This window comes from Diplotaxodon limnothrissa, linkage group LG20, assembly GCF_057381915.1.
Source record: "Diplotaxodon limnothrissa isolate DT_005_m linkage group LG20, D_limnothrissa_male_GT1.1, whole genome shotgun sequence".
In the NCBI taxonomy this organism is placed as follows: domain Eukaryota; kingdom Metazoa; phylum Chordata; class Actinopteri; order Cichliformes; family Cichlidae; genus Diplotaxodon; species Diplotaxodon limnothrissa.
Window position 1 is genome coordinate 4,755,003 of NC_140615.1, and position 20,370 is coordinate 4,775,372.

At 42.7% G+C, this 20,370-nt stretch overlaps 1 protein-coding gene across 2 annotated transcripts; it reads right to left on the bottom strand.

The window, feature by feature from the left end:
- Nucleotides 1-730: 730 nt before the first annotated feature.
- On the bottom strand, nucleotides 731-17,449 carry LOC146610331 (ATP-dependent 6-phosphofructokinase, muscle type-like). 2 transcript variants are annotated; one of them, XM_085343803.1, is made up of 23 exons: nucleotides 17,392-17,449; nucleotides 15,604-15,724; nucleotides 14,585-14,658; nucleotides 14,360-14,437; nucleotides 9,716-9,905; nucleotides 8,956-9,121; nucleotides 8,741-8,785; nucleotides 8,314-8,422; nucleotides 8,124-8,219; nucleotides 7,940-8,032; nucleotides 7,076-7,201; nucleotides 6,909-6,973; nucleotides 6,493-6,556; nucleotides 6,239-6,385; nucleotides 5,176-5,246; nucleotides 5,018-5,105; nucleotides 4,752-4,904; nucleotides 4,492-4,656; nucleotides 4,232-4,293; nucleotides 3,601-3,712; nucleotides 3,406-3,505; nucleotides 1,866-1,971; nucleotides 731-1,776 (listed from the first exon to the last, which is right to left on the bottom strand). In XM_085343803.1, the coding sequence occupies exons 2-23, from the start codon at nucleotides 15,692-15,694 to the stop codon at nucleotides 1,635-1,637; spliced, it is 2,343 nt and encodes a 780-aa protein (XP_085199929.1). In that variant the 5' UTR covers nucleotides 15,695-15,724; nucleotides 17,392-17,449; the 3' UTR covers nucleotides 731-1,634. The 2 variants fall into 2 exon arrangements, with proteins under 2 accessions (XP_085199929.1, XP_085199930.1); XM_085343804.1 differs by lacking the exon at nucleotides 17,392-17,449 and having other exon boundaries at nucleotides 731-1,484; nucleotides 1,619-1,776; nucleotides 15,604-15,853.
- Between the last annotated feature and the right edge of the window lie 2,921 nt (nucleotides 17,450-20,370).

The following is a 20,370-nucleotide window of genomic DNA, read 5'->3' on the forward strand; positions in this document are numbered from 1 at the left end:
AACAAAGCAGTTTCACACAGGGAACTGCTGCTCACTTATATTTTCTCTTTTTCAGACCATTATCTGGAAACCATAGACATGTGATCAGCAATTCTTGACATACACAGCCCCACACAAACAACCACATCACATTTAACCTCCTAGGACCTTGTGTCCACATATGTGGACATCACATTTTGGATTGTCTAGACCTAAAAACACTAATATTTCTCTACAAGTGCCTGATATCCACTTAGGAGGACATTCTACTGCCACTGTTCTATCAAAATTTAAAACAAATGTCCTCATATGTGGATCTCATTTTTGTCAGAAATAAAAATGAGGTTAAAAAAAAAGATCTGGCAATTCTTTGTTTTTACATTCATGAGGTCCCAATATGCCCAAATATCAAAGAAATATTAAAAATGCATGCCATGGAAGAGCTCAAGTCTTAGGAGGTTAAAGTTGCTTCTCTGGCTGATTAGCTATTTATGTTAAAAAGCAGTTAAATGTGTGTACTTAAAAAAGTGGCGAGCGAGTAGGCCAGGGTTCTATAAATCACTATATAAATTTGTACTTTTCAAGTCTACGTATCATCACAGCGATATGGGAATTTCAGCAAAACCATAAATTAGTAAGTGCCTCAAAAGAATAAGTCAGTAAACAAAGCTTTTATTAACATGTTATAACATTTGTTACCAGAAAATTTACCAAAATTTATTGAAAACAAATAAAACAAAACAAAGGCTGCTTCAGTTGTAGTCACAGTTCTTCGTTAAACATAGGTAATCTCTTTTTGTTATGGCTTTTTCTACATACATTTATTTTTATGACAAACCCATACAAACAGAGCTTATTCAGAGAATAATATATCTGTGTTTGAATATGTGCAGAGGATATTTAAACAGATCGCTATGAGTCCATCTTTAGCTGCACCCAGCTCAAGTATTGTTCAAAATCAGGATAAAGAAAAGGAGGCTGAATGTGTACCGATGGATCACGTTATTATAGCTGGCTGCTTTTACCAGACATCAATGGTTTTCAATTGGGGTTCAAAATTTTTGGGGGCAAGAACCTCTTGGAGTAAAGGACGTTTTCTAAAGATTTGTGATTGAGGCTTACTAATTCAGATGCATTAGGTGTAATTATATCAGCGCTTCCAGTGACCTAAAATTCATACGTATAGGTGTAACGGGTACAATTTACTATGGCTACAAGGAAAAACAAAACAAAAACACTAAATGACGTCTAGATGATCATCAGGTCACGCAGTTGCTAAATATGTAAACTTTTAATCACTGTGTTCGCTGTATGGGTTTTGATCAGACACCATTTCCAAAATAGAGTGTAAATTAAAAATTAGTCTGCTAGTTTCTCTGGACAGATCACATTAATTGGCATTAATCACCAACAACACAGTGTTTTGGGGGGATTATCAGTCATCTTTAATGGCTTGTTTTCTTCTGCACTGTGTATTCAGGAAAAGCTTTTCAGGATGAGGAGGGCTACAAAGAGGAAGCAAACAATCAGGACAGGAAAGATAGCAGCTCTTTTACTGAGGCACACAGATGGTTAAACAAGAAAACATAAGTTTGTTTATGGAAAAGAACAAAATCCCCCTGTCCAACTGCGTACTAACAGGGAGCAGATGGCGTCTACTTCCCAAGAAAGCTACTCTTCTTGATCACATGCTCCAAGTCGGCGTGTTCAGAGGTGTCCAGTTTGATGTCATATTTAGCCAAGATCTTCATGATGGGCCTGATTTTCAGCCACCACTGTATCTTAGGGATGCGGCGCCTGCAACAGATGGGAGGGATCATTCACTCGGATGCTTGTTATTGTACTTATATTCTTACAACATGTGAGCTCGAAAATATATATCATACTCAAAATCTGTGTCTTCCTTCAATTCAGCGAGAGGTTGGAAGGTGAGTGCCCTTTTTCTCATTCCCAGCACGCAAGCGGAGTCTGCTGTGTTAGCAAAGATACGACCTAAAAGCCCCAAAGACAAACTGATTAACTAATTCATGATTCACATTCCACATGACTTACTGAAAGGAATATTCATAACATATGATTATGTATGAAAAATGTACATTTAGAATGACAAAACATGACGTAGATCTGCTACACGATTGTTGTCAATGTTTGGCTCGGCCACTTGGAAGCTTTTACATATTAGAGCATTGAACGTAAAAACAATCATCTGGTCTTCAGCAGCTTTAAAAACAGCACCCTTTTCAGTTTCTGTGAACAATTTCACAGTTTCATTGTTTATTTAACCAAAACTAAATTAAAAAGCAGAAGCATTGTTTGAAAAACTAAAGCTCACCCCGTTGTACAGCAGTTTTATGTATCACTGTATCAGTCTTTCTAATGTCCACATATTTATGGCAGCTCTGGACCTTGACTAGACTATTGCACCACCTTGATTCTTTTCTTTTCCAGCTATTGTGTTGTAGATTAGCTGGTGTGACTGAGATCATTGTCCTGTTGTGCGAGCTAGTTTCAGCCCAGCTTTAGCTGTCACACAGATGGCCTCACATTTAACTGTAGAATACTTCAATAGAGAGGTGCCCTGATCCTGTGGCTGCAAAACAAGCTGAAATCACCACCGTGCTTGACCGCTGATATGAAGTGTCTCTTCTGACCAAACACAGCACTGGGTATTATGGCCAAATATCTCCCTCTTTGGTCATGTCTTTCAAAAGGACATTGTTCTAGGGGTTTTGTGGTTTGTTTAGAAGCAATTTTGCAAATCCAAGTCATCATTTAACGTGCTAACTGAGGCCTATAGAGTCTGAAATGTAGCACTTGGGTTTTTTGCAGTTTCTCTGAGGATTGCATGGTCTGACCTTGGGGTGAATTTGCTGGAACATCCACTCATGGAAATACTGGGAGCTTTTCTGAGTGATCTCCACTGGAGAGCAATCCTCACTGTAGAATGATGGACTTTATCTGACTGATGGGCAGCAGCAGTTGCTCCTCTAACAGCTCTGCTGATGTCTTTCCTCCTTGGCGTCATGTTAACACACATTTGAATGCTGCAGAGCAGAAAACTGCCAAAAGCTCTGCTTTTATAGAAGTGCTCACACTTAAAGATGATCAGTTAATCAAGTGCAAGATTGGCAGCAACTGGCTGCTATTTACCTTCTTTTTCACACATTTGTCAAATAAATACCAAGATGATGTAACAGGTCATGAGTTGCTGTTTATCGTATGTTTTATTAACCAAATTTTAAGGTTAATTTTGATATGTACAGACTTATAACTGACAGAAGGTGTACTTTTTCTTTGCTATGACTTTACAACATGAAATTAACTCTACATATAAATATATCAGATTCAAGAAACTTTACTTCAAAACTTTAAACAACGGCATATTTCATCATATATAACACAGAGTTTGGCTTTAAGTGCACATACCATGCCTATAGCACTCCTTCAGTTTGTCAGTAAGCCACAGAACTGCCTTGGCACCCATCTTTGTGCCAAAGTTTCTGTCGAAGGGTGTAGGAGTGCCGCCCTGCAGTTGGTAGAGGACACGCAGTTAGAATAAATCACAGAAAAATGAGGAGCAAACCAATTATTGCGTTTGGACATTTCCCCTCATGAACACACCTGCTGCATGTGTCCAAGGACATTCTTACGGCAGTCAAAGATGCCTTTTCCCTCCTCTGAGTACAGGTTGAAGATGAAATCAGTCGTGTAGTTGGAATTGCAGCTTTCATTCCTTTTGAACAATGAACAGTAAATTATTCTGCTGTTGCCTGAAAATAAATGGACTTTTATCTGGTTTCAGAGCATGAATTATGGGTCCTGTTCACAGCAGACATTGTAAAGGTGTAATAATGGCTCATTTGAATTCAACTATGACAGTGAGCCAATCAAACTAGAGCAGATAAATAAAATTCTTTACTAGTTTTATTATTTAAACCGTCACTTTCCTATTTTGAAATGACATGCTTTCAGTTAAAATTGCCTGTTGTATAAAAGAACTCGTCTCCTGGGTTCTTATTGTTTTGAATATCCTGAGTTTTTGGTGTTTGTACTACAGAAAATTGAAGCACTCGCTGTGAGTTTGTGATTGATGCTCTGCTAAATCAGTGATTCACAATGACTAGAGGGTTACAACAACTGGATATTCCGAAGATTTACTCAGTAGCAGTTAACCAGATTACTGGTTTTATACCAGGTATTTACCTTCTTCCTGTTGCACTTCATTTCTTTTCCCTGCCAGAACAAAACCTACCTGAGCACCAGACCTCTCTTCACTGTTGTCTTCATCTTCTCCACCATGTGCTGGACGTTCGCCTGTGAGCAAAAGTTCACCTAATTACTTTTCAGACTCCATAAACTTTAAAGACAGAAAACTGAAACCAAAAGAGTGCAACACAACGAATTCATTATGTTTCTGTCCTCAGGAAGAAACTGCCCTCTTAAGACAGTCACTTCAAGCAATGAACTCACACTTGATGGCCATGCCCTCTTCTTCACCGACTTTCAGCTCACCTCCAGATCTTTAATGTCGAATTTTTCCTCAAAGATGTAAGCGGCATCAGCCCCAGCAGCCAGACCTGCCATGGTGGCTAAGTAGCCACAGTATCCACCCATAGTCTCAACGATAAACACGCGGCGCTTGGTGCCTGCTGCAGACTGCTTGATCCTGTCACAGGTCTGCAGAGAAACAAACCAGAAAGTAAAAGATAAACTGCTTCCTTTTTAATTTATGTTTGTGCATGTGCATATATATTTGCTGTTCAGCCACTAACGGAGGTGATGGTGTTCAGGGCAGTGTCAGCGCCGATGCTAAAGTCAGAGCCAGGGACGTTGTTGGATACGGTGGCAGGGATAACCACAATGGGAATGCACATTTCCTCATATTTCTCCCTAGCCTGCACCAGCTCAAGGCCTCCAACATACGCCTGCAGCAAAAGAGGAGACGCAGATTCATTTTTTTTTCTGTGCTTCTAGTTTCAGGAACTTCTGCTCACTTTGAATGAGCAGAAGAGAAACAAAGCCTTCTGCCACTTCTTACCTCAAAGCCGCCAATGATCACCAAAGCGTGGATGTTGAATTTGGCGATGTTCTGGCTGATCTCCTCCAACCTTTTGCCTGGAAGAGTTCTTCGGGAATACAGGATACATGTTTATTTTCCAAATATAAAATCAAAGAAACAAAAATGCATATTTTTACCTCTTGGTGCCCAACATTGAACCTCCTTTTCCAGTCCAGCCACTCACAGAAGTCCAGATAATGGGCTCGATCTGTAGTGAACAGGAAGATCCAGCTGAGCTTATATAATAAAAGTAAAACACTTATAACTATTGGAAGACAAAGTACAGTACTCACACATGAAAGCAATGACTTACTTGAATTATTTGAAAGCATGTATCTGCATTTGACCCCACCCAATAAAAACAGAAGAGAAGCAGAGGTCTTTTATTTTGAAAGGCCCGTTTTTTTTTTTTCTTTACGTGACACATAGATGCAAAAAGGGCTTCAATGGGAATAGCTCCAATTTCATGGGTACAGGGGCGTTTATATTGCTCCCAATATAAATTCCGAGCTAATCAACTGAACCAACTAATGCCACACACACACACACACGCACACGCACACGCACACACACACACACACACACACACACACTGAGTCCAGTCAACAACTTCACCACAGCAACTTCTCTCTCTCTCTGATGCTACAAGCAAGAACACTGGTTGTTAATAACAGCAGTTAACAACAACAACAACAATGTAGGGATATTTTTTTAAATCCTTCTCCTCACATACATAATCAGGCCCCATAATTATCCTACAAGAGCAGTTTATTCTCAGACTGGGGGCTTATTTGTGATTCTTGGAGTATTTAAAAGTAGAATGGGAGGCCGAGCCCTTAGTTTTCAGGCCCTCTTCTGTGGAACCACCTCCCAGTTTGGTGGTGCTCATTAAAGTACACATTGATCTTTCTTCTAACATGTGTTTTCAGTGCTTTGTTAGCCTTTTTATGTCTTGCATGTATGTCGCCATTCATACTTAATATCTTGCCATTGTGACCACCACGTGTGATAACATAACAGTTGTCGTCGCTGTTTGATGGATGTTTTATGCTCATATTTTTTGATCTGACAGGGAACAAAACACCAGAGGCAACAAAAAGCAGTTCTAGTCTTCGTAACCGAAGTAGGAAGAAGATTCTTGCACGTGTGACACTGGTTCTCTGGTTTAAAAGGATAACAGATTACCAAAAAAATTATTACCTGTCCTTGAGCCAGACCGTCGAAACCTTCATGGACTGCCAGCATGGAGTGACCCTGGATGATGCCCATCCTCACCGCTGCACGCACGGCAGCGTTCATACCAGCACAGGGGGCGCCGATATTCATAATGGCCACATTGATGTTACTCTGCCAGCGACAGATGGACACAATGAGACAGCTGAAGGTCCTTAAACATGATTCAGTAACAACAGGGAGTCAGGACGAGTCTGGTTTAGAAGGTGAAGGTCGCTCACCTTAGTATCTGGAGGATTGATGTGAGCCAGCAGCTTGTACGTATTCCAGTTGTTTTCAAAACTCCTACACATCATAAAGGAGGGTTAGTGGGTTATTAGCTAGATTAAAAATACGGCTCAGCTGTTAGACTTTTACAGTGTTTAGTCAGAATAAACAATATAAAATTATTGTAGTCAGTATTTTAATGATTTTTCCTTTTTGTTATTAGGCATTACTTAATATTTAAATGGTATTGCAAGTTTTACTTTAAAGTTTTTTAATTGATTGCATGTGCCATCTAATGTCTAATTTGTTCAGCCCACAGAGCAGATGACATTGGCAGAGCCTGAAGCTGCACAATTCAGGCTCCATAGTTATGCAAAGTTAGTCGATCACTTAAATGTTTTATTGCTAATACTCTCTGTGAAACACGTACTTTCCTCTGAGCTTGATGGCATCGTCAAATCTGCCCTGAGCCATGGCAGCAGTCACTTCTTTTGTCTGTAAAGCGTAAAGTCATTGTAGTGTTAGTGGATATCCCTCAGAACAGGCAAAGCAACACACTAATCATCTTTTTCCTTGGGTGAAAATACTCTGACGTACCACTTGCACGCACTCCATGAGCGGCAATCTGACGGCTTGATTCCCCGACAGGGTGACCACACAGGCGGGAGTGTCTGGGGTGGCCTCCAGCAATGCCATCACCGCCTCCACTCCCATCCTGCTGCCCTAGAGTAAACCAACAGAGCCAGTTCACCAGAGGGTGTACTACGAAGAAAGTTCAACACAGCTAGGCTTTCTTTCCGTTAGCTTTCTTGACCCAGTTCAGCCCTTCAGGCTTCGTTCATGCGCATCTAATAAAAACAGGTGCTTCGCGGATTATATGACTCTTCTGTATAAAATGATCCCTATGAGCGTCACCTACTCCACTCACAGATGTTATCAGATGATGATAATGAAATGGTGACTACAAATATATAAAGATAAAAAGATAAAATATTACAGTAAAATGTAAACACACTGTTACAAATAAGACAGGAAATTAATGCTGCAGAAAACTGTTAATGTGGTGATTTAGTGCACAGAGGAGTAAAATAATTCAAGTTTATTTTATTGCAGACTGCACCCTCTGTACAACTTGTACATATAAAACAGGTTCTCCTAGCAGAGACTCTATATCCTGCTTTATATGCTGTAAATAAAAGAAATGTATTAAAAATGTTGCATTTCCAGAGGATTTTAAACCTTCTCCAGACCAGGTTACGTGTTCAAGGTAAGTTACCATGGTGATTTAGCCATTTAAAAGCTACTTTTTTAAAGAAACTCAGACTTTTAGCTCATTATGGTTTACTACTCCATTAATTCTTACTTCATAGTACACTCCTCAGGAGTCAGGAGCCTCAGTAGAGGCAGAAGTAGAGCTGTGTACTGTGTGGATTCTACTCTGCGTTTTACTGGGACACTCACCAGGATTCTGTCGAAGGCAGAGGGTGTTCCTCCTCTCTGCACGTGTCCAAGAACAGTGGTGCGGGTATCAAAGCCGAGTCTGTCAGTTACCAACTGGACACAAACAAATCCAGCTCTTTGTTCAGTATACTGTCAGCATAGCTTACAATAATACTCGCACAATAGTAAGAACCATACAGCTTACCTTTTTGATCTGGTCAGATGTAATCGGTTTGCCATCCTTGCACATCGCGCCCTCGGCCACAATGATCACATTTAGTCGAGATCCACGGGCTCTTTGCTAAAGTAAAAAAATAATAATAATAACAGAGATAAAAGTACAAATATGCATGCAAAGAGAGGATGTGGGTATCTTCAAATGAAGAAACACTTACGTCTGACAGCCTCCTGCACAAGTGGTCCTCCCAGCCATCATCTGGCGGCATCTCGGGAATGAACACCCAGTCAGCTCCACAGGCGAGAGCCGTCACCAGGGCCAGGTAACTGCACGCATGTGTGCAAACACAAACGGTTAAGCAGCCTGATTCATAGACGTAGCCACAGGAACATGTTTTTTCGGCTGTACTTTTAAATCACAAAACCTCTTTGACAGTCACAAGATCCCACCAGTCCACTGACACAAACAATACAGAGGCATTCAGGTCATTTGTGCACCAGCATCATATTAATAAGAAGACTGTAACTGGAGAGAGTTCGTTATGTTATGCACTGTAACTACTTGTTGCACACATGAATGAGAATAAATAAGTCACGCAAATATAATAGTCTCTCAGTCTAATGACACACACACAGAGTACTGACCCACAGTGTCTGCCCATCACTTCCAGGATAAATGTCCTCTGGTGGCTGTGGATTTTGAAAAAAATGAATATGCAGAATCAGTATATCCACTATAAACTGACAGGCATAAGAAAGGCGATACGTCCATTTTTTTCTAGAGTTTTCTACCTGTACATATGTGCAAACTATTAATTTGGTTGACAGATTCACTTTTTGAATGCACAGTGGGGTCTGACCTCTGTGCAGTCGTGGTGATGGCATCCACCACCTCAATGATGCGGTGCAGTGCCGAGTCAGTACCGATGGTCATGTCAGTGCCGCAGAAGTCATTGTCGATTGAGCCGACCATGCCAACAATATTGAGGTGGGACGATTTCTTAGCTTCTTCCTCAGTGATCTTACCTGCAGACATGATACATAATCTGATGATACAAACATTGGTTTGTTTGTTTTTATCCCCCTTTTTAATTTTCATGGTTTTCATTAGGCGAATGCAGCTATGTTTAGCGCCGTTTGTCCAAGACAAATTTCCAAGTGGAACAATAAAGTTTATTCTTATCTTTCTTTCTTGCAGCCTCAGACGCACAGGCCTAGAGACTGGTTGTCAACCCCTTGGTATCTACTGGTTGCTAGGGTAAAATGCTTATTGCCAACCACATAGTGAGTGGAAAAAAATGTAAAATTCAGTTATTTAGCCCTTACTGGAGCTTGTATGAGTTGTGTGACTGAGGCTTTAACTTATAAATTTAAACTTTATGCAGCATTTTGGAAACGTCCCCAAATTTAGTTTTTAGTGGTCAAAACAAAGCACACCACTGTATATTCCTAGTGAATGCACATGCTTTTCATTATTTTCCCCTACCCCGTCTTTTTGTGATGAATTAGAAGCTAATCTTGGAAGAGAGACGAGGACAGACAGATTTAGTCAGACACAAAAAGACGAGGCTGAAAGATTTGACACATTCACGATTCTCGCAGCCTCGTTTGTCTCTTTACCTGCTCGGACCAGATCAACCAGCAGCCCGCTCCACTCGGTCCTGAACTCGTTGGCTCCCGTCAGACTGCCGTCTCCACCGATTACACACAGGTTGGTGATGCCCAGCTTCACCAGGTTGCAGGCGGCCTTCATACGACCGTCTCTGGTTCTGAAGTCCTTGCAGCGAGCGCTGCCGATGACAGTACCACCCTAACACAGGAAGAGGAGAAGCTTTTATAACTGGCTTTGAAAACGTTAATGCAGCATTGACAGACAATTAACCCAACAGTGTTTTCCATAACAGTTAGATATCATCGGGTCAGCTTTATAACAGCTCATTAGGGTGGCCTGGATTCCCATGGAGTGAGGTTGCATCACGAGTAAAGACGATATCTTAGAAATCTGCCGCAGCCTCTGCTGCCATTCACACACACTTCATAAATGTCAGTGTGTCACTCCTTGCCAGACTGCTGTATTTAGACAAATAACTATGAATGATGCCGTTCAGTATTACCACGATCCTTAAATCACAGGGCAGAGTCACTTGTTTAATGTCATCACTCAGCTTGTTGTGATATCAGAAGCATTTACAGAAGCATCCATTTGTTACCACAAACCCACTTCCATAGAAGTTGCGATGCTGCAAAAAAAGGTAAATAAAAACAGAATCCACTGATTAGAAAATCTCATAAATGCATATTTTATTCACAATAGAACACAGAAAGTGAAAATTTTATATTTTAAGAAAAATATTAGCTCATTTTGAATTTGATGACAGCAAAGCATGTCAGAAAAGTTGGGACAGGATCAAGTTTACCACTGTGTGGCATTCCCTCTTCTTTTAACAACAGTCTGCAAACATCTGGGAACTGAGACCAGCTGGGGAACCTCTGGGAGAGGAAAGTTGTCCCGCTCTTGTCTGACATAGGATTGTAGCTGCTGGAACATTTTTCCACAATTTGTAGATGCAGTGTTTTGCAGATTAGTCAGACTGAGGCTGACAAACTCCCTCCTTCATTTTTTAGGTATGTATCTGCTTCCTTTTGTTATCAGCATAAACATTGATTGTAATTAGAAACTCAACTTAGGATCCTCCCCTCCTGGAATCGCTACCTTATCGTGGTGGAGGGGTTTGTGTGTCACAGGGATCCCAGGGGCTATGTTGTCTGGGGGCTTTTGCCCCCTGGTAATGTCTCCCATGGCAAATTGGCCCTGGGTGAGGGACCAGACAAAGAGCGATTCATAAGACCCTTATGAAAAAGACACCGAGGGAACAGTTTACCCTGCCCGGGATAGGGTTACCGGGGCCCCGCCCTGGAGCCAGGCCCGGGGAGGGTGCCCGAGGGCGAGCGTCTGGTGGCCGGGCCTTAGTCCATGGGGCCCGGCCGGGCACAGCCCGAAGAGGAGACATGGGCCCATCCTCCCGCAGGCCCACCACCCGCAGGAAGCGCCATAGGGGTCGGGTGCATTGTGTGCCGGGTGGCGGCCAGGAGCGGAGGCCCTGGCGGACTGACCCCTGGCTGCCAAGACTGGCAATAGGGACATGGAATGTCACCTCTCTGGTGGGGAAGGAGCCTGAGTTAGTGCGTGAGGTTGAGAGGTACCGGCTAGATATAGTCGGGCTTACCTCTACACATGGCTCGGGCTCTGGAACCAGTCTCCTGGAGAGGGGCTGGACTCTGTCTCAGTCTGGAGTTGCCCCTGGTGAGAGGCGGCGGACTGGGGTGGGTATCCTAGTATCCCCTCGGCTTGCTGCTGGTACGTTGGGGTTTTTCCCGGTGGACGAGAGGGTTTGTTCCCTGCGCCTTAGGGTCGGGGAACGGGTCCTGACTGTCATCTGCGCGTATGCGCCAAGTGGCAGTTCAGAGTACCCAGCCTTCTTAGAGTCCCTGGGCGGGGTGCTGGAGGGTGCTCCACCTGGAGACTCTGTTGTCCTGCTGGGAGACTTCAATGCTCACGTGGGTAACGACAGCGAGACCTGGAGGGGCGTGATTGGGAGGAACGGCCTCCCTGATCTGAACCCGAGCGGTGCTTTGTTATTGGACTTCTGTGCTAATCACAGTTTGGCCATAACGAACACCCTGTTCGAACATAAGAGTGTCCATAAGTGCACGTGGCACCAGGACGCTCTAGGCCGTAGGTCGATGATCGATTTTGTAATCGTATCAGCAGACCTGCGACCATATGTTCTGGACACTCGGGTAAAGAGAGGGGCTGAGCTGTCAACTGATCACCACCTGGTGGTGAGTTGGATCAGGTGGCGGGGGAAGACGCTGGACAGACCTGGTGCACCTAAACGCGTAGTGAGGGTGTACTGGGAACGTCTAGCAGAGGCCCCAGTCCGCGAGATCTTCAACGCACACCTCCGGCAGAGCTTCAACAGCATTCCGAGGGAGACTGGGGACATTGAGTCCGAATGGACCATGTTCAGCGTCTCCATTGCCGAAGCTGCTGCATTGAGCTGCGGCCGCAAGGTGGTTGGTGCCTGCCGTGGTGGTAATCCCCGAACCAAATGGTGGACACCAGAGGTGAAGGGAGCCACCAGGCTGAAGAAGGAGTCCTATCGGGCTTGGTTAGCCTGTGGGACTCCGGAGGCAGCCGACAGGTATCGACAGGCCAAGCGGAATGCGGCTCGGGCAGTGGCTGAAGCAAAAACTCGGGTGTGGGAGGAGTTCGGAGAGGCCATGGAAAAAGACTTTCGGACTGCCTCGAAGAGATTCTGGCAAACCGTCAGACGTCTCAGGAGGGGAAAGCGGTGCTCTACCTGCACTGTGTATAGTGCTGGCGGAGCGCTGCTGACGTCGACTGAGAAAATTGTCAGGCGGTGGAAGGAATACTTCGAGGACCTCCTTAATCCCACTGACACGTCTTCCGAGGAGGAAGCAGAGTCTGGGGATGAGGGGAATGACCCGCCAATTTCCGGGGGCGAGGTCACTGAGGCAGTTAAACAACTCCTTGGTGGCAGAGCCCCTGGTGTTGATGAGGTCCGCCCCGAGTTCCTGAAGGCTCTGGACGTTGTAGGGCTGTCCTGGTTGACACGCCTCTGCAATGTTGCGTGGAGATCAGGGGCAGTACCTGTGGACTGGCAGACCGGGGTGGTGGTCCCCATCTTTAAGAAAGGGGACCGGAGGGTGTGTTCCAACTACAGGGGGATCACACTCCTCAGCCTCCCTGGGAAAGTCTATGCCAGGGTGCTGGAAAGGAGAGTTCGTCCGTTAGTCGAACCTCGGATACAGGAGGAACAATGCGGTTTTCGTCCTGGTCGCGGAACACTGGACCAGCTCTTTATCCTCTCCAGGATACTTGAGGGTGCATGGGAGTTTGCCCAACCAGTCTACATGTGTTTTGTGGACTTGGAGAAGGCATTCGACCGTGTCCCTCGGGGTGTCCTGTGGGAGGTGTTGCGGGAATATGGGGTGTCTGGCCCATTGCTACGGGCCATTCGATCCCTATACAACCGTTGCAAGAGCTTGGTTCGCATTGCCGGCAATAAGTCGGACTCGTTCCCGGTGGGTGATGGGCTCCGCCAGGGCTGCCCTTTGTCTCCGGTTCTGTTCATAATTTTTATGGACAGGATTTCTAGGCGCAGCCAAGTGGCGGAGGGCTTTCGCTTTGGTGGCCTCAGAATCTCATCTCTGATTTTTGCAGATGATGTGGTTCTGTTGGCTTCATCGGGTGAAGGCCTCCAGCTCGCACTGGAACGGTTCGCAGCCGAGTGTGAAGCAGCGGGAATGATGATCAGCACCTCCAAATCTGAGGCCATGGTTCTCAGCCGGAAAAGGGTGGAGTGCCCACTCCGGGTCGGGGATGAGTTCCTGCCCCAAGTGGAGGAGTTCAAGTATCTCTGGGTCTTGTTCGCGAGTGATGGGAGAAGGGAGCCGGAGATCGACAGACGGATTGGGGCTGCAGCTGCAGTAATGCGGACGCTGCACCGGTCCGTCGTGGTGAAGAGGGAGCTGAGTGTAAAAGCGAAGCTCTCAATTTACCGGTCGATCTACGTCCCTACCCTCACCTATGGCCACGAGCTGTGGGTAGTGACCGAAAGAACGAGATCGCGGATACAAGCGGCAGAAATGAGCTTCCTCCGAAGGGTGGCTGGCCTCTCCCTTGGAGATAGGGTGAGAAGTTCGGCCATCCGGGAGGGGCTCAGAGTAGAGCAGCTGCTGCTCCACATCGAAAGGAGCCAGCTGAGGTGGTTCGGGCATCTGACAAGGATGCCCCCTGGGCGCCTCCTGGGTGAGGTGTTCCAGGCATGTCCCACCGGGAGGAGGCCCCGGGGCAGACCCAGGACACGCTGGAGAGATTATATCTCTCGGCTGGCCTGGGAACGCCTTGGTATTCCCCCGGATAAGCTGGAGGAGGTGGCTGGGGAGAGGGAGGTCTGGGCCTCTTTGCTTAGGCTGCTGCCCCCGCGACCCAGCCCCGGACAAAGCGGATGAAGATGGATGGATGGATGGACTTAGGATCCTAAAAACTGACAAAAGATGAACTGATCAGAATGAATTTTGGCCTGTTAATTGTTGATTTCTTTGTCAAGGGTGACTCTTTAAATATTAATCCTTAACATAGAAATGAGCCTACAATATATATTAAAAAAGGCATTTTTAATAGTCTTCTCCATGGTACAATAAATACGGGTCTTTATTCAGCTGTATATCACTCACCAGCTGAAGCATCATAGACACACTCTCCCATGTAGCGAGACAAATGTTTTCTCCTCCATCCACCAGGCCCTGGTAGCCCTACAACACATGACAACATACACCGTCAGGCCTGAGCTGATGGCCTCTGTCATGACTTTAACAGGAAACTCTCTCCTATGTGTCTCCATCTTATATTTAATTGCTGTATTCTGATGCCAACATGTCACCTGTATGCCGCTCAAATACCTCATGGACAAAGTAGACTTTGGCTCCAGTGTAGATGCCGACTCTGACTGTGGCTCTCACGGCTGCATTCATGCCTAAAAACACACAAATGATCTGATCTGTGATGACTGAACATTTCAAACTTTCTATCAAATATCACCCGAACACTGTCGGGCCTTATCTTAACCTTTAAGTGACTTAGTGTGCACACAGGCACATGTCAAGCCAAGAATAGCCATAAGGGAAAAGTGCATCTTGTGCATAATCTTGGCACACTAAAGGCCACTGTGGGACTTTGTGTTGTGGCTGTTGGCATGTTGCAGCTCTTGTTTCAATAGACAGCAGCTGTGGTTGGGGGTGTTTCTCTTGTCCATACCAGAAAAAGGTCACTGCCACTAAGATTAGCTCCAAATATGTAAAATAAGGGAACACACAAGGGGAAGAAGAGGCAGATAAAGCTCCAGAAGGATTCACAGGAGAAGCAAAACAAAAAATAGAGAGAAAGAGAAAAGTTTTTAATTAGTGTTTCATATTCACTGTGATCCTCACGTAGTCCACATTATTCTACTTGAATAAAAGCAATGATAATAACACCTTGGACTTGAACCTTTAAACAATCTGAGTTCATCCAGTTTTAACCCCCACCACACTTCTACTCTGAGACATTACGAGCAGTGTAACATTAGGCATTGATGGTGGAGTTAATCCAAGATGTAATCCTCCTATCATGTTCTGGACTTCAAATGGCACTTGCAGCCAAAACTCCGTCGGCCTCTGACAGCTGTCATTCAGCACTGGAAAAAATGTTGCTAGCCCTTTATATTCTCTGGCTTCTGATCTTATTTAAAATGCTGTGCAGTGAGAGCATAAAATGATACTCTATTAGCATCCACGAGACAAAGAGAAACTAGGACTTCAACAGCTTGCTGGGATTCAGTGATCAGACACATCAGGAGAAGATGCTGTCTGATCGTTCTTCTACCCTCCACTGAGAATCATTTTATGCTCAAAATAAAGCAAAGCCTCATTCCTCTGCTTACCCTGAGCGTCTCCTCCTGACGTCAGCACGGCGATGGATCGTCCGACCCCCATCTTTGTGGGGTCCACGGTTGGTTGGAGGTCCTCAGACATGTTTCCAGAGGGACCGGGCAGACAGGTGGCCTTGATGAGAGGGGGGAAAGAAAAGTAGAGTGCTCTTCCTTCACTGTCTTCTCATGGGAGCCCGAGTAAATCCACTGGTTTTATAGACTACTGTTCCTGATCCTGCCCCCTTCCACCGCTCACTCACACAGCTCGACTAAATATAATCGGGTGCAGGGATCACCTGCAATAAACAGCAAGAGAGAAAAACACTGCACGTGGCAGGAAACGGTTTGACTACAAAAAATAAAAAAGTACCCACACACCTACTTAGCTGCTCAATCCAAAATACTACCAACCTGTTTTAATTTGACTAGCTAAGCTGGAAGACACACCCAGGCCTGACTGGTAACAGCCCTGTTCAGTAAACAGACTTTTTTCAAAAGGACGCCCTTTAGACAACTTCTGGTGAGAAGTTCTCACCAGAAGCACATTGTGACAAAAATCACAGGGATTTCTGAGTGACTGGGGGAAGCTTTATTTAAAATAATCAGTCTATGAAAGGTTACAAAGACATTTGTAAGGCACTGAGACCCTCCACATGCCCACAGTAAGAGGCATTAGGGCCCCTCCATCTAAGATCATCATGGGCCTCCTGCTCGCCCATCTCTGATGAGCCTAAAACGTTATGGTCCAAAGTTTGAATGTATATATCACTCAATGTTTAAACATAAATATCTCAAAAATCATTTAAGATGAAAGCCTGAAATTTTTACTGATTTGTATAATAAAAGTGAATCAGGATTCATGTTCAAACATTACCTCAGATTTAATCGTGCAAAAACAAAAGGAGTTCTGAAATGTATACAAAGCTAAACCTTAAACGGAAATATTATAAAGGTTCAAATTTATGAGAAAAAAAATCATTTTAAGACAAATCATAGGTGTGTGAGCAGAAAATGACCTAAAAATCGGAATATTTGAGACAGACCAACCCATTGTCTACAAACAGCAGGCAAAGTTACCAAAGTTCCCCCAAAAGCAAGACAACAACAAGTGACCATCAAAGGGTCCCTCAGGCCTCTCTCACCTTAGCGAAGGTCAGTGTTTATGACTCTACTATCTGCAGCAAGAAGAAAACCACTGCCAGCTATCTGACTTTATGACTCAGTACACTTTTGAGTGTTTGGAGGACGTGGGGGGTCCCGACCCCCACCAAACACAGAATCCCCCAAAAGAAAACATGCATGGAGGTGGAGGTTATCCGTCGTGGGGGTGCTTTGCTGCTTCTATTCAACATGCCACGTTGAGGGAAACATGTGGGTCGTCAAGCGAGACAATAGACCCAACCCCATGAATAAATGCCTCAGAGATGAAACTGTTTAGGAATAAAATCAGAGTTTCTGACTGGTCCAATACAAGTGTGGACATGAAACACACACAAGAAGTAGCATGCTTGCAAATTCTCCAAACAGCTTTTCTGCACAGTGAGACAGCATGGTCACAGATCTCATCTCACATTATGCTTAGTTGCACCTGATGCTTATTAAACTACTTGATTTTTGATGACTTTAGTTTTTGCTTTAAAAAACGAAAACTAAATAAATAAAAAATACGCACATCATTCATTTCTCATCAGTTTTCTCAAAAGCATCTATATAACAGAAAAGCTCTTCAAATAAAGCCTCGCTAAACTGTAAAGGCACAAAAACTTTTCCCCAAACCCGACAAAACTTTAATCAGAATACCTGTGGAGAAGTTAGTTTCAGAATAAAAGCGGTTTGGTCCGATGTTCGCGCAGCTCGCTTTTTGTTTCCTGAGAGCCAAAAATGGAAAAAAAAAAAAAAAAAAAAAAAAGAGAGAGAGAGAGGTTTTTTTTTTCGTTTTAAAGCGAGAAGGAAAATTCAGGGCCGGCTTTTGTCTTTGTCGTCAATAACGACAAACCGAAAACAAGAAATCAAAATTATCAAAAAGGACCAATTTGTGCTTTGGGGGTATTTGTGTTTCGCTTAGAAGAATGGAAAGAAGAAAAAAATGTAAGGAACGTGACCCGGAAGTAGAAGTCTATACCTCAAATAAAAGCGCACGGGTTAGAATTTGCTTTCAGGTAAACAAAGATTTTATTTATTTATTTATTTATTTTTAACTTATATAAAAAAAAGTTGTCTTTTAGCAAAACGTTTCAAATATGCTCTTATTTATTTATGCAGCATGATTTAAAAGCATAATTATATTAGCTGCGTGGAGCGATGACCCTCAATTGGTATGGAGTGGCAAGAGTGCCAAAATGAAATAACAAAAATACATCGTAGAAAACATTCATTTAAATAATTATTGAAATTATTTTTAAATAATTATTTAAATAATTATTTACACTGTGACTTGAATGCATCTTACATTTGTAGATTGTACTGCTTTAAATTTGTCTCAAAACCCCATGTGGTCATGCAACGTGCCTGTAAGTGTGTATAAAGCGATTCGTCCACATATATTTAAGGCTTTGTAACTGAGTGAAAGATGTTAGGTGTGGTTTTAGACAGTTGTACACACAGAAAGAATTTTGAAATGAGAAATGATCAGATTCATGAGCTGAACTGAATACATTGTGCATAGATTTTTTCAGGTTTGGATGTACATTTGTAAAATAGTTTTACTTGTGAAGCATGAGCGCGTGAGCCCTCAAAATACACAAAAATCACTGTACGCATGAATAAATATTTAATAATATTTGAATGAAATGAAATGAAACTAGCAGAGAACAGACCTACTTATTTGTCTTTTTAAAACATATATCATGTATCTGGCAAGATGTTTAAGAATAAAAGGTCCATTAATGTGTAATGATTTGGAAAGGACATAAACACTGGACTAATTATGAAAAAGGCATTAAAAAATATGGTACACCAGTATATCAAATAATATTGTTTCATCAACAGAATGTTCTGTAGATTTCTCTGTAAAGCATTATACATTTACACATAATTCTCACAGCTAGAGTTTAGAATTAAGCTGGATCGATATTAAAAACATTAATTCTGGAGTAATGGAAAATATTGGAGCACTTTAATAAATAAGCTTTACCTCAACAAATCAACAAGATATTTAAAAATGATCCCACTACACTCTTACCCCAAAAAATCTTGTGTATTTGGTGAAACAGGAACAGTATTTCCCAATGTTACTTACAGTTTGGGCTGCTTTCCTCTGCCTTTGCTGTTGGTAATTTCATTTCAAATGCAAAGAGTCCACACCACCTATTCAACTGACTGTGACACTGCATTGACTCATTATCAGGGCTCTTTCTGTCTTGACTGTACTGGCTAACCAATCACATGCTCTGAAAGTTAAAGTAATTTCGTAAGCCTAAAATAATTAAATAGTGAAATAAATCAATTGTTCTTTTTAGGAAAAATGAATTTATATGTTATGCAATAATGACAAATTTCATCATTTATTGTTATTATTATAATTATGTATTTAATAAATAATTTATGGCTTTCACATTACACACATTTAATGGCATATATAAGAAATTAATTATGTTTTTAATACATTATTTATTTATTTAACATTTAAATAAATAAATAATTTAATAATTATTTAATCGTGTATTTATTTATTTAATTTTGGCACTTGCGGTGCCCTACAAATTAGGTCTGTATGAACCTGTATTTGTGCTTTAGGCATTTATCAGAAGAGCTGAAAGTCACCAAGGAAACTGGCAAGTAATGAATCAATCAAGACTTATTCATGATCAATAAAAGATTGGACTAATTAAATTTAAGTTAATGTGTGCTGGGTGGTTTCAGCTTTAACTCTGGCAGTGTTCAGTGGTGTGAGAGTAAAGTGGGGAAAAGTAAAAAAACAAAACAACTTTAAGTAGATTTTTCTTTGCATAATTTACACAAGGTACATATAACCTCCATAATGTTTCTCCTGTTGCTCCTGTGCAGGTTAGGTCTGCAGTCTAGCTCAGCATGAGATGTACCTCCATGAAAACCGCTTTTAATCTTGATGTTACCTCACTAAGCACCAAATCTTGCTTCATGCAAACCTCTGGACGGGGATGAAATCAGCCCATGGGAGCAGAGGTGATTCAGCAGCTGGCTACATTTCTCATATATTACTCCATAACTCCTAACAGGACACCTCATCACATGACTGAACAGGATGCTTTGCATGTTTCAAGAAAAATGGTTGACCTTTATATCTGGCCAAGAAACAAAGTGCAGAATGCAAGACGGTATGAGATTTTGCATCACTGAAGTGTCGTTTCCATATCTCAGTGCTACATGTGAGTGGGGCAATGATGATTTCAGCAGCTCTCTTATTCACAGGAGCACAGCAGGTAGCTCCGGATGTGTGATTTGGGAGACTTTTACATTCTACCTGACACAACTTCAAAGGGATTTGTGTCTCCTCCCGGGACCAAACTAAGGATCTTTGTGGCATTAAACGAATGTGCAAACCTCTACACCATAGCGCCACTACTTAATTCTCTAAAATATAGCAAACTGTCAATCTTAACCAAACTTAAAGCATCATCTTCACAAACATGAAATAACTGAAGGTAAAGACATGAAACAAATATTTGTCTGACACTATTCAAAGTTCGTTTTTATCATGGGGTCAAATCCTGAAATTACTTCCCAAATCAACAAATCTTAAATTGTGTATGTGCTTAAAACAAACAAACAAACCACACATGGCCAGACAGTAACAACTAT